Genomic DNA, 12516 nt, shown 5'->3' with positions numbered 1-12516 from the left:
CTGTCTCGGTCCCGCCCCGGTGTTGTCCCGATCCCAACAGTGCTGTCCCAGTCCCGGTGGTCCTGTCCCGGTCCCGGCAGTGCTGTCCCGGTCCTGTCCCGGTCCGGGCGGTGCCGGTGCCGTCCCAGCCGTGCCGTTCCGTTCCGTGCCGTGCCGAGCGGTGCCGGTGCCGGCGGTGCCGCCCCGCCGCGCGTCCCCCGTCCCGCCCCGCGCTGCTGTCCCGGACCGGTTCCGCCGGTCGGGCCGGGCCGCGCCGCAGCCGGAGCCGGTCGGGCGGGCGCCGCTTGGGAAATAACGGGGGAGCCCCCGCCCCGGCCCGGGGACAGCGTTGGGGACACCGGGGGACATCGGGGACAGCCCCGGGGACATCGGGGACAGCCCCGGGGGCATCGGGGACAGCACCGGGGGCGGGGGACATTGGGGACATGGGGCACAGCACCGGGAGCCCCCGGCCCGGCCCGGGGACAGCACCGGGAACATTGGAGACACGGGGACATCGGGGGACATCAGGGGACACTGGGGGACACCGGGGATGGGGACATGGGGACTTTGGGACATTGGGGGCACCGGGGACATCCCGGACAGCCATCGGGACATCAGGGACATTGAGGATGGGGACATGGGGACTTTGGGACATCGGGGACAGCCACGAGGGGCGGGGGACAGCGGGGACATCAGGGGACACGGGAGGGCTTTTGGGGACATTGGGATATTGGGACCTGGACACCGGGGACAGCGGGGACAGCGGAGATGGAGACGTGAGGACTTTGGGGACACGGGGACATGGAGGGACACAGGGATGGGGACAGAGGGACACGGGGATGGCATCCCCGGGGGGGGGTCAGGATGTCCCCGGAGGTGTCACCTGCCCCCCCCTCGGTCCGGTCCGGTTGGTGCGGTCGGGGCGGGTCCCCGGTACCCCCGGGGGGGAGGGGGGCGGGGCCGGGAGCGCGGCCGGTCCGACCGGAACGGGGGGGGGGGACACAGGGAGGGGACACGGGGGGGACATTGCGGGTGACACTAGGGGGGACATTGGGAACATGGAGGGGGACACGGTGGGGACGTGGGGGGGGGGGGACACGCGGGTTCTGCAGGGCCCAGGGGGGCTCTGGGGGTCCATAGGAGCCCCCCAAACCGCCTGTGAGTAACCCCGCCCCTTATCACGTCACTCTACATTAAATATGACGTCACCAATCCCGCCTGTGACATCACCGGGGAGGGACGGAAACCTGCGGGGGGGGAGGGGAGCGCTGTGACGTCACAACCTGTCCGCCGCCACTTCCCCGGACATCGCGGGGTGTGCGTGACGTCACGGATTGAGGGGGCGGGTTGCTGTGACGTCACGGCGCTCCCGGCAGCCCCCGCGGCCATGGCGGGGGGGGGTCCCTGGGCCCGGCTCGCGGCCGCGCTCGCGCCCCCCGCGCCCCCCGCCCTGCGCCGGCCCCGCCCCTCCGCACGTCATCAGGTGTGCGACGGGAGAGAGGGGCGGGGCCGGGGCTGGGGGGGTTTGGGGTCATTTGGGGGAAATTTGGGATATTTGGGTGTGATTTGGGCTCCCTTGAGGGCATTTTGGGGTCCCTTGAGAAGAATTTGGGGTCCCTTGAGGTGATTTTGGGTGCCTTGAGGCAAATTTGAGGTCCCTTAGGGAGAATTTGGGATCTTCGGGTGTGATTTGTGGTCCCTTGAGGGGAATTTGGCGTCTCTTCAGTGGAATTTTTGGTCCCTGGGGGTAATTTGGGGTACCTTAAGGGGAATTTGGGGCCCCTTAAGGGGAATTTGAGGTCCCTTGAGGAGAATTTGGGCTGCCTGGGTGTGATTTGGGGTCCCTTGAAGGGATTTTGGGGTATTTGGGTGTGATTTGGGGTCCCTGGGGGTGATTTGAGGTCTCTTGAGTGGAATTTGGGATCCCTGGGTGTGATTTGGGGTCCCTTGAGGAGAATTTAGCGGCACTTGATGGGAATTTTCGGTCTCTGCTGGGCCCATTCGGGGTCCCCCGTATTGAGGGAGGGTCCCCCATGCTGGGAGGTCCCTCCGGGGGTCTCTCCCCCTGACCCCCTCCCCACTTGCAGACGGAGCTGCTGCTGCTGCTGCTCGATTCCCCGCCGCTCCCTGAGCGCTGCCCGGCCGGGGCCGACCCCGGCGCGGCCGCTCCCGGTTCCGATGGCTCCGATCCCGGTGCCGCTCTGCTGGCGCTGCTCTCGGAGCCCGCCCCGGGTCCCCCCCGGTGCCTCCTGCTCGTGGCCGCGCTCTCGGTGCTCGCGGCCCGCGGGGACCGCGCGGGGCTGGCGGCGCTGGCGGCGCTGCTGCAGCGCCCGGGAACGGCGGGGACGGCCCCGGCGGCGGCGGCGGAGTGCGAGCGGGAGCTGCGGCGGATCGCGGCCGCCACCGGGACCCCCGGGATCCCCGGGACCACCGGGACCGGCACCGGGACCACCGGGACCCCCGGGCGGGGCTGCCCCGCGCCGCAGCCGCTGCTGCTGCTGAGGGCGGAGGGGGCGGCAGGTGAGTGGGAGGGGGTCCCAGTATGGACTGGGAGCGTCCCAGTGGGTCCCAGTAAAGTCTGAAGGGATCCCGGTCGGTCCCAGTATGGACTGGGAGGGTCCCAGTGGGTCCCAGTAAAGTCTGAAGGGATCCCGGTCGGTCCCAGTATGGACTGAGGGGTCCCAGTGAGTCCCAGTAAGAGTTGGGAGCATCCTGTGAGGGTCCCAGTGGGTCCCAGTAAGGGTTATGAGGATCCTGGTCGGTCCCAGTAAGAGTTGGGAGAATCCCAGTGTGTCCCAGTAAAGTCTGAAGGGGTCCCAGTATGGACTGGAGGATCCCAGTGGGTCGCAGTAAGGACTGGGAAGGGCCTGGTCAATCCCAGTAAGGACTAGGAGGGTCCTAGGGGGTCCCAGTAAGGGCTGGGAGGGTCCCAGTGGGTCCCAGTAAAGTCTGAAGGGGTCCCTGTAAGGATTGTGAAGGTCCCAGTGTGTCCCAGTAAGGACTGGGATGGGGACCAGTCAGTCCCAGTAAAGTCTGAAGGCATCCCAGTAAGGATTGGGGTGTCCCAGTAAGGACTGGGAAGGTCTCGTTCGGTCCCAGTATGGACTCGAGGGTCCCAGTCAGTCCCAGTATGGACTGGGAAGGTCCCAGTGAGTCCCAGTAAGGGCTGGGAGGGGTCCCAGTAAGGATTGGAGAGTCCCAGTGGGTCCCAGTAAGAGTTGGGAGGGTCCCAGTAAGGACTGGGAAGGTCCCATAAGACTGGGAGGGTCCCAGTGGGTCCCAGTAAGGTCTGGAGGGGTCCCAGTGGGTCCCAGTAAGGGTTGGGGGCTCCCAGTGGGTCCCAGTAAGGGTTGGGGGCTCCCAGTGGGTCCCAGTAAGGACTGGGAGGGTCCCAGTAAGGGTTGGGGGCTCCCAGTGGGTCCCAGTATGGACTGGGAGCCCCCCCCCGACCCCCTGATCCCTTCCCCCCCCCCAGACCCAGCGGGTCCCTGGGGAGAGGCGGGGCTGGATCCGGGTGAGTGCAGAGACCCCAAAAATCCCAGAGACCCCCCCCCCAAAATCCCGGGGACCCCCCAGTCCAAGACCCCTTCCGCAGGACCCCAAATCCCAGGGACCTCCAAATTCCAGGGGCCTCCAAATCCCAGGGACCCCTCCCCAAATCCCAACCCCCCAGGACCCCCAAATCTTGGAGACCCCCAGGATTCCCTCCCTTTGGGCCCCCCCATTTTAATCCCCCCCAAATCCCACCTCCCTAAATCCCAGTGACCCCCCCCCAATTTCAGACCTCCCCAGGACCCCCAAATCCTGCAGACCCCCAGAATTCCCCCCCTTTGCCCCCCCTTCATTTCAATACCCCCCAATCCCACCCCCCTATGACCCAGGGACCCCTCCCCGAATCCCAGACCCCCCCAGGACCCCCAAATCCCAAACCCCCCCACGATTCCCCCCCATTTCAGTCACCCCCCCCCCCCCCCATTTCTAACGCCCCCTCCCCTTTTCCCCCCCCCAGGCTCTGCCTTTGGCCTCGCCCCCCCCGCCCGGGCCCAGCTCCTTCATCTCCCTCGTTCCGGCGCCGGGGGGGGGGTCCCGGGAGCCCCCCCGGTTTTGGCGTGCGCGGACCCGGCCCCGGTGCAGGCGGCGCTGCTGGGGGGGGGTCTCGGCGCGGGGGGGGCGCGGCGATTGGCGGCGCTGGCGCTGCACCCCGCGCTGCCCCCCCCCCTGCGCCTCTTCTTCCTCCTCTGCCTCCTCCAGGGCGGGGGGCGTCGGGGGGGGGACCCCCAAAATCCGCCCCGCCCCCCGCCCCTCACGGAGCTGCCCCCCCATTTGGCGGCCGCGCTGTTCCCGGGGGGGGGCGGCGGCACCGGGGACCCCCCCGAGCTCTTCCTGCCCCGTTTCGAGGCGGCCGCGGCGCTTTGCGACCCCCCCCAAATTACCCCGGGGGGGGCTGAGAGACTCCCGACCCCTCCCCAAATTCTAGAGGGGGCTGCGAGACTCCCGACCCCTCCCCAAATAATCCCGGGGGAGGGGGCTGTGAGACCCCCCCCGACCCCCCCCCAAATCATCCTCCCGGGGGGCCGCGAGTGGCTCTGGGCGCAGGTGGAGTTTTTGGGGGGGGGTCCCCCCGATTTGTTCTGCCGGGCCGTTCTCTCCTATTGCCGCCGTTTCGGGGGGGTCCCGGGCGGGGCTTTGGGGGTCGCGGCTCAGAGGTTGTTGGGGGGGGGTCACCCCGCGGCCCCCCCGCACCTGCTGGAGCTGGCCAAGGTTTTGGGGGGGTCCCTGGGGGGGGCGCTGATGGCGCAGGTGCTGCGGGCGCCCCCGCCCCCCCCCGGCTCCCCCCAGCTCCGCGCGGTGCTCAGGGTGCTGCGGGACCCCCCCGCGACCCCTCCCCAAATTCTGCCGCAGCTCCGCGGGTACCTGCGGAGGGCGCTGGCGGCCGGGGGGCGCGGCTGGGGGGGGGCTCAGGGGGTCCTGAGCGCCGCCGCCCCCCTCCTGCCCCGCGGGGGGGTCCCGCTGTGCCCCCCCCCGCCCCGAGACCCCCCCTCAATTTGGGGAGGGGGCGACCCCGACCTGTGGGATCGCTGCCGCCTGCAGGGGGCGCTGGCGGCCGCGCTGGGCCCCCCCAAATTGGCCGCGGTTTTGGGGCCCCCCCCGCGCTGCGCCCCCGCGCCCCCTCCCCAAAACGGCTCCGGGGGGGGCTCCGGGGGGGGAGGGGGCGCCCCCCCCTCGCTGCTGCCCGCGCCTCCCCCACTGCGCATGCGCTGCCTCCCCGGGCCCCTCCCCCCGTTCGGGGCCCCCCCCGGAGCCCCCCAGGAGGACCCCGAGGGTTGGGGGGGGGCGCTGCTGGCGGGGGGGGGGCGGCCCGTGCCCCTCCCACTGCGCCTGCGCCTGGAGCCTCTGGGGGGGCCCCAAAGCGAGGGGACCCCGACCCGAAATGGGGGCTCCGGGACCCCTCCCCAAATTGGGGACCCCGAGACCCCTCCTCAGATTGCCGCCCCGCCCCCCCCCGTGCTGGCGCTGCAGGTGCTGCTGGGAGGGGGCGGGGCCTGGGCCGAGGGGGCTCTGGCGGCGCTGGGGGGGGGTCGCGGGGGGGGTGGGGGCGGGGCCGAGCTGACCCTGACCCTGCGCCCCCCCCGAGCTTTGCCCCCCTCCCTCGAGGCCGCCGCCATTTTCAGCCCGGGGAGGGGGGCAGGAGACCCCCAGGAAGGGGGCGGGGTCTCGTTCCTGGCGCCCCTCCCCCCGCTGGAGCTGCCTCTGGGGGTCCGGCTCCGCCCCCTCGGGTTCCCCCCGCCCTGGGACCCCCCCCGGGCCCGCAGCGCCTTCGAGGCCCTTTGGGGGGCGCTGGGGGGGGGGCCCGAGACCCTCCTGGTGCTGGGGGGAGGCGCCGCCGCCCCTCCCCCCGCGCTCGCCCCCCTGTTGGTGCCCTCGGAAGGGGGGGGGGCGGAGGGGGGTGGGGGATGGGCGCTGGCGGCCGCCGCCCCCCCCAAGGGCGTGGTCCTGGCGCGGGGGGGGCCGGGGGGGGAGGGGCGGGTGCGGGGGCAGCGCTGGGGGGGGGTCCTGCTGCTGGCGCGGCTGCTGAGGGGGGAGGGCGGGGCCTGAGATGTCGCGACATAGCTGAGGGGGGGCTGTGGCGTGTCGGGACATGGCGCCCCCAGCCCCTGTTTTGTAACCTCCCCCTTCCTAAAAAAAAACTTGGAAAGTGCAAAATTCGTGTCTGGCTCTGTGACGGGGGGTCTGGGGGGTATTTGAGGAGTGGGGAGGGATGGGAGGGGTCCCGGGGGTCTCTGGGGGTCTCTGTGGGGCTGGGGGCTCCCATAGGGCTGCGGGGGGATCCCTGGGGGTCTGGGAGGGGTCACAGTACACGAAGAGGGAGTTTAAAAACCCCCCTGACCCCAAACCACATCTCCCATCATTCCTTGCACATCCCACTTCCGCCATCTTTCCTCCCCTATGGACGCCGCCATCTTTGTTCCCTCCAAAATGGCGCCTCCCGCCTCTTCCGGCGCGCTGTGACGTCACTTCCCCCAATTCCCCCCCAATATAAAATGGCGGCTCCGGTTCGGGTCCGGGTCCCTCCCGGGGCTCCCCCGGAGCCGCTCCCGGTTCAGCTCCTGCCCTGCCGCATCCAGCACGACGGGCCCGCGCCTGTGGCCGCGTTCCTGCAGGCCCGGACCGGCCCCGACGGCGGTGAGGGCTGAGGGGGGCCTGAGGGGGCTCCTGAACTTGGAGGGATCCTGAGGGGGATCGGATTTGGGGGATCGTGAGGGGGCTCCGGAATTTGGGGGGATCGTGAGGGGGATCAGATTTGGGGGATCGTGAGGGGGCTCCGGAATTTGGGGGAATCATGAGGGGATCGGATTTGGGGGATCGTGAGGGGCTCCGGAATTTGGGGGAATCCTGAGGGGGATCGGATTTGGGGGATCGTGAGGGGGCTCCGGAATTTGGGGGGATCCGGAGGGGGATCAGATTTGGGGGGGATCCTGAGGGGGATCCTGAATTTGGGGGCTCCTGAGGGAGCTTCTAAATTTGAGGGGCTGGGATTGCGTTTGGAGGGGTCGGGAGGGGCTCTGGGGATGGGGTGGGGGCGGTTTGGGGGCCCGCGGCGGGTTTGGGGGTTCCGAGGGGCTTTTTGGGGGGCCCCAGCAGGTTTTGGGGTCCCAGGGAGGTTTTTGGGGGTCCCGGGTGGGTTTTTGCGGTTATTTTGGGGGTCCCTCACTCCCCGTTCCCCCCCAGATCTGTGGGCCTCGTTCCGGGGGCGCCGTTTGGGGGGTCGGGAGCTGCCGCTGCCCCCCGGATACACGGGGGCCGTGCTGAGGGGGGGGGAGCCCGGAGAGACCCCGCTGGGGGACCCCCAGGTGAGACAGAGACCCCCAAAATCCCTCCGTGGGGCAGAGACCCCCCCCAAATTCCTCTATGGGGCACAGACCCCCACCCAAAATACCTCCATAGGGCAGAGACCCCCCCGTTGGGCAGAGACCCCCAACTCTTTTCCCCTCCTTGGGGGTCTCAGTCCCTCCCGGGGCATCTCAGCCCCCCAATTTCCCTTGCCAGGGGTCTCAGCCCCCATTTTCCCCTCCCAGGGGAATCTCAGCCCCGTCCTGGGGGTCTCAGCCCCCTCCATTTCCCCTTTTGAGGGGTCTCAGCCCCTCAATTTCCCCTACCGAGGGTCTCAGCCCCAATTTCCCCTCTTGGGGGGGGTCTCACCCCCGTGCCCCCGCTGCCCTTTGCCCTTTGCCCCCAGGTCAGGTCGGTGACGGTGACGGGGACGTTCGGGGCCATCACGGACTGGGGGGGTGACACCGTGCCCCCCCCGGGGCGGGGCCTGGCCCGGGCCCTGCAGTGGGGACCCCTGGCCCGGAGCGTGAGTCTGGGGGCAAGTTTGGGGGAGTTTGGGGTCACGTTTGGGGGGTCCGGGGTCACCTTTGGGGGTCTGGGGTCAGGTTTGGGAGTTTTTGTGTCACATTTTGGGGGTCTGGGGTCACATGGGTGGGTGGGAGTCACATTTGGGGGTCCGGGGTCACACTGTGGGAGTCAGAGTCACATTTAGGTGGGTGGGCTTACATTTGGAGGAGTCGGATTACATTTGGGGGTCCAGGGTCAGACCTGGGGGTCTGGGGTCGCATTTGGGGGAGCTGGGGTCACTTTTGGGTGGGTGTGGTCACATCTGGGGGGTCTTGGGTCACATTTGGGGTCGCATTTGGGGGGTCTGGGGTCACATTTTGGGGGTTGGGGTCACAATTTGGGGTCACATTTTGGGGGTCTGGGCTCCCATTTGGGGGTCCCTGACCCCGCCCCTCCCCCAGCTCCACGCCCCTGTGACCGAGGACAGCGATGAGGAGGCGGAGCCATGAGAGGCCACGCCCAGATGGGGTGGTGCCTGAACAAGCCACGCCTCTCCCATGACACCAGTGGACCAACTGCAGCCACGCCCAGAATGGGCAAGGCCTTAAAGCCACACCCACCTCCTTAACATCACTGACCACACCCAGTGGGTGGGGTTTATTTAATGAGAGTGCCTGGAGCCTCTCCCAGTGTGGGTGGAGCCTGTGGAGGCCCCACCTACTTTATTTAAAATAACAAATATGTTCATAGGAGGCTCCGCCCACAAATGATGCCACTCCTGCAATGGGTGGAGCCTCCAAAAGCCACACCCACAAGCGATGCCATGCCCACAAATGGGAGGAGCGTTCCAAAGCCACACCCACACCACCACTCCTGCAGTGGGCGTGTCCTGATTAAGCCCAGCCCCCTTTTATGGTCAATAAAGGATTTGCAGCGCCAGCTGTGGGCGGGGCCAGGTGCTGTTTAATGAGCGGCAGCAGGTAACAAAGGGGGCGTGGCCTGGAAGGGTGTGGCCCAGGGGGCGTGGCCAAGCCTGGCAGGGCACAGCCTGGGTGTGTCCTCACGGGGTGTGTCCCAGGTGGGTGTGGCCTGCATGGGCAGTTCCCTGTTGGGTGTGGCCTGACAGGGCGTGTCCCAGGTGGGCGTGGCGGACCGGGGCGTGTCCCGGGTGGGCGTGGCCTCACCATTTGCCGCGCTTGCTCCAGTCCTTGGGGGTGAAGTGCAGGCACTTGGCGTCGATGCGCAGCAAACGCTTGAGCATGGCGCGCTCGTGGCCCTCGACGATGTCCTCGGACAGCGTCAGGATGTACTGGCCCTGTGGGACAGGTGAGACAGGTGTGCACAGGTGTGCACAGGTGTGTGCAGGTGTGCACAGGTGTGTGTATAGGTGTGTGCAGGTGTGTGTGCTCGTGGCCCTCGACGATGTCCTCGGACAGCGTCAGGATGTACTGGCCCTGTGGGACAGGTGAGACAGGTGAGACAGGTGTGCACAGGTGTGTGCAGGTGTGTTAGGGTGTACTGACCGTGTGGGACAGGTGAGACAGGTGTGCACAGGTGTGTCAGGGTGTACTGACCCTGTGGGACAGGTGTGTGCAGGTGTGTCAGGGTGTACTGACCCTGCACAGGTGAGACAGGTGTGCACAGGTGTGTCAGGGTGTACTGACCCTGTGGGACAGGTGGGACAGGTGTGTGCAGGTGTGTCAGGGTGTACTGACCCTGCACAGGTGAGACAGGTGTGCACAGGTGTGTGCAGGTGTGTCAGGGTGTACTGACCCTGTGGGACAGGTGAGACAGGTGTGTGCAGGTGTGTCAGGATGTACTGACCCTGCAGGTGAGACAGGTGTGTGCAGGTGTGTCAGGGTGTACTGACCCTGTGGGACAGGTGAGACAGGTGTGCGCAGGTGTGTTAGGGTGTACTGACCGTGTGGGACAGGTGTGTTAGGGTGTGTCAGGGTGTACTGGCCTTGTGGGACAGGTGAGACAGGTGTGTGCAGGTGTGTGCAGGTGTGTCAGGGTGTACTGACCCTGCAGGTGAGACAGGTGTGTGCAGGTGTGTCAGGGTGTACTGACACTGCACAGGTGAGACAGGTGTGTGCAGGTGTGCACAGGTGTGTCAGGGTGTACTGGCCCTGCACAGGTGAGACAGGTGTGTGCAGGTGTGCACAGGTGTGCACACGTTGGACAGGTGAGACAGGTGTGTAGAGGTATGCACATGTGAGACGTGTGGCCGAGTGTAATGACCCTGTACAGGTGTGCACAGGTGTGTCAGGGTGCACTGACCCTGTACAGGTGTGCACAGGTGTGTCAGCCAGGTGTCCAAAGGGGGACACAGGGAGGTATTTCATGGCCCCCCCAGGTGTGTTTGGGCCCCACCTTGTAGTAGTTGATGAGGTTCAGGTACTGCAGCGTGGAGATCACGTCCTCCTTCTTGATGCTCGTGATCTCGCTGATCTCACTGCGGGGGGAGGGGCCAATCAGGGGAGGCTCCACCCCCTGACCCCCCCAAAATTCCCTGACCCCCCCTGATCCTCCCAAACCCCCCCAGACCCACCTGAGACCCCCAACCACCCCCCAAGGTTGGGTAAATGAGGGGGTGGAGCCTCGAATGTGTGGGCGTGGTTAAAACGTGGGGGCGTGGCCTCAAGGAGGTGCTCTGCAATGCTCAGCATTGATTGACAGGTGGGGTGGAGTCTCAGGGGGTGTGGCCTGGAAAAGGTGCCACACCCCTTGTGGTGGGCGTGGTTGTGTGGTGGGTGGGGCTTTGAGGAGGGGTGGATCCTTGTGGCCAAAAAGGGGCGTGTCTTCTGCAAGTGGGCGTGGCCTGGGTTAGCTGCCCATATTTGGTATTGCTCTGTGGTAGGTGGAGCTTTGGGAAGGGGTGGAGCCTCAAGGAAAGAGGCGTGGCTTTATGAAGGGGCGCGGTGTGGGTGAGCTGCTCATATTTGGTATTGTGTGGGAGGAGCTTTGAGAAGGGGTGGAGCCTGAAGGAAAGGGGCGTGGCCTGGGTGAACTGCTTGTATTGGATATTGTTCTGTGGTGGGTGGGGCCTTAAGGAAAGGGGCGTGGCCTGGGTGAGCTGCCCGTATTTGGTATTGCTTGTGTGGGTGGAGCTTAGTGAAGAGGTGGAGCCTCAAGGAAAGGGGTGTGACTTTATGAAGGGGCATGGCCTGGGTGAACTGCCTCTATTGGATATTGCTCTGTGGTGGGTGGAGCTTTGGGGAGGGGTGGAGCCTCTGAGTGTGGGTTTATAAGGGGAGTGTGCCCTCGGAAAGGGGGTGTGTCTCTGTGGGAAGGGGGCGTGTCCCGGGAAGGGGGCGTGTCCCGGGAAGGGGGCGTGTCCCGGGAAGGGGGCGTGTCTCACTTGATGGTGATCTGGGGCCGCTCGCCCGCCTCGGCCTTGAGCCCCATGAGGATCTCGAGGATGGTCTGGGACCAATAACTGCGGTACGAGAGCAGCCCCAGGTCCGAGAGCGGCTTCTCGGGCGTGCCCGTCTTGCCCTCCACCTTGGACAGCTCGTAACCTGCACAGGTGAGACAGGGGACAGGTGAGATACCAGTGAGACAGGGGAGGGACAGGAGAGGGACAGGAGTGGGACAGGAGAGGGATAGGAGGTGCCCGTCTTGCCCTCCACCTTGGACAGCTCGTAACCTGCACAGGTGAGACAGGGGACAGGTGAGATACCAGTGAGACAGGGGAGGGACTGGGGACAGGTGAGGGACTGGGGACAGAGCTGGGAAAGGTGGGGGACAGGGGGTGCCCATCGTGCCCTCCACCTTGGACAGCTCGTAACCTGCACAGGTGAGACAGGGGACAGGTGAGATACTGGTGAGACAGGTGAGGGACTGGGGACAGGTGAGACAGAGGGGACAGAGGAGACAGGTGAGGGACAGGGCTGGGACAGAGGAGGGACAGGGGGTGCCCGTCTTGTCCTCCACCTTGGACAGCTTGTAACCTGAGACAGGGGAGGGAACAGGGGACAGGTGAGACAGAGGGGACAGGGGAGACAGGTGAGGGACAGGGCTGGGACAGGTGAAAGACAAGGGAGTGATGGGTGAGGGACAGGGCTGGGACAGGGGGTGCCCATCTTGCCCTCCACCTTGGACAGCTTGTAACCTGCACAGGTGAGAGACAGGAGACAGGTGAGACAGGAGGGGACAGAGGGGACAGGTGAGAGACAGAGGACAGGTGAGAGACAGGGAAGACAAAGGGGACAGGAGAGGGACAGGGCTGGGACAGGGGGAACAGGTGAGGGACACCTGAAGATTTGGGAGGTTTACAGGCTTTGGGGTGGGGTTTGGGCTAGGATTTAGGGGTCCGCAGGGGTTTGAGGTGGGATTTGGGGTGGGGTTTTGGAGTTCCTGGGGTTTGGGGTGAGCTTGGGATGGAATTTGGGGTTTCTCAGGATTTCTGGTGAGTTTGGGGTGGGATTTCAGCATTCCCAGGATTTGAGGGGTGGAATTTGGGGTTTCCCAGGGTTTGGGGTGGGATTTGGGGGGGTGGGATTTGGGGGTTCTCAGGGTTTGGGGGGTGGGATTTGGGGGTTCTCAGGGTTTGGGGGGTGGGATTTGGGGTGGGATTCGGGGGGCACTGACTGAACTCGATGAGCAGCTTGCCGTAGCCGCGGCGCTGGTACGGGGGCAGGGTCAGGATGCACGCCACGTTGTAATCCTCGGTCGACTCCTTCTCCTGCAGGA

General features: G+C 66.5%; 3 protein-coding genes across 3 annotated transcripts in view; 2 read left to right on the top strand and 1 right to left on the bottom strand.

Moving 5' to 3' along the window:
* Positions 1-1280: 1280 nt before the first annotated feature.
* LOC135460230 (basic proline-rich protein-like) lies at positions 1281-6078 on the top strand. Its single transcript, XM_064736964.1, has 4 exons — positions 1281-1465; positions 2070-2502; positions 3458-3496; positions 3992-6078. Exons 1-4 carry the CDS (start codon positions 1370-1372, stop codon positions 6076-6078), a joined length of 2655 nt encoding a protein of 884 aa, XP_064593034.1. The 5' UTR covers positions 1281-1369.
* A 425-nt stretch (positions 6079-6503) lies between these two features.
* On the top strand, positions 6504-8760 carry RNASEH2C (ribonuclease H2 subunit C). Its single transcript, XM_064737159.1, has 4 exons — positions 6504-6666; positions 7213-7334; positions 7721-7840; positions 8283-8760. The coding sequence occupies exons 1-4, from the start codon at positions 6525-6527 to the stop codon at positions 8328-8330; spliced, it is 432 nt and encodes a 143-aa protein (XP_064593229.1). The 5' UTR covers positions 6504-6524; the 3' UTR covers positions 8331-8760.
* Positions 8506-12516, bottom strand: part of KAT5 (lysine acetyltransferase 5) — an 8548-nt gene continuing 4537 nt past the window's right edge. Inside the window, exons 6-9 of the mRNA XM_064736963.1 lie at positions 12415-12508; positions 11183-11342; positions 10195-10276; positions 8506-9136 (exon numbers count right to left, since the gene is read on the bottom strand). Coding sequence (XP_064593033.1) covers positions 9002-9136; positions 10195-10276; positions 11183-11342; positions 12415-12508 — 471 coding nt within the window. The 3' untranslated portion in view covers positions 8506-9001. The remainder of the gene's footprint in view (positions 9137-10194; positions 10277-11182; positions 11343-12414; positions 12509-12516) is intronic.

Source organism: Zonotrichia leucophrys, unplaced genomic scaffold (genome assembly GCF_028769735.1).
Source record: "Zonotrichia leucophrys gambelii isolate GWCS_2022_RI unplaced genomic scaffold, RI_Zleu_2.0 Scaffold_34_1600103, whole genome shotgun sequence".
In the NCBI taxonomy this organism is placed as follows: Eukaryota; Metazoa; Chordata; class Aves; order Passeriformes; family Passerellidae; genus Zonotrichia; species Zonotrichia leucophrys.
Note: the sequence above shows the minus strand (reverse complement) of the source record. Positions and strands in the feature narration are given on the sequence as shown.

Bases quoted from the DNA above. Each gene is read 5' to 3' on its own strand.
- LOC135460230 (XM_064736964.1), top strand. From the start codon at position 1,370: ATGGCGGGGGGGGGTCCCTGGGCCCGGCTCGCGGCCGCGCTCGCGCCC. The intron at 1,466-2,069 runs GTGTGCGACGGG...CCCCACTTGCAG, and splicing joins GCCCCTCCGCACGTCATCAG to ACGGAGCTGCTGCTGCTGCT. The intron at 2,503-3,457 runs GTGAGTGGGAGG...CCCCCCCCCCAG, and splicing joins GAGGGCGGAGGGGGCGGCAG to ACCCAGCGGGTCCCTGGGGA.
- RNASEH2C (XM_064737159.1), top strand. From the start codon at position 6,525: ATGGCGGCTCCGGTTCGGGTCCGGGTCCCTCCCGGGGCTCCCCCGGAG. The intron at 6,667-7,212 runs GTGAGGGCTGAG...GTTCCCCCCCAG, and splicing joins CCGGACCGGCCCCGACGGCG to ATCTGTGGGCCTCGTTCCGG. The intron at 7,335-7,720 runs GTGAGACAGAGA...CTTTGCCCCCAG, and splicing joins CCCCGCTGGGGGACCCCCAG to GTCAGGTCGGTGACGGTGAC.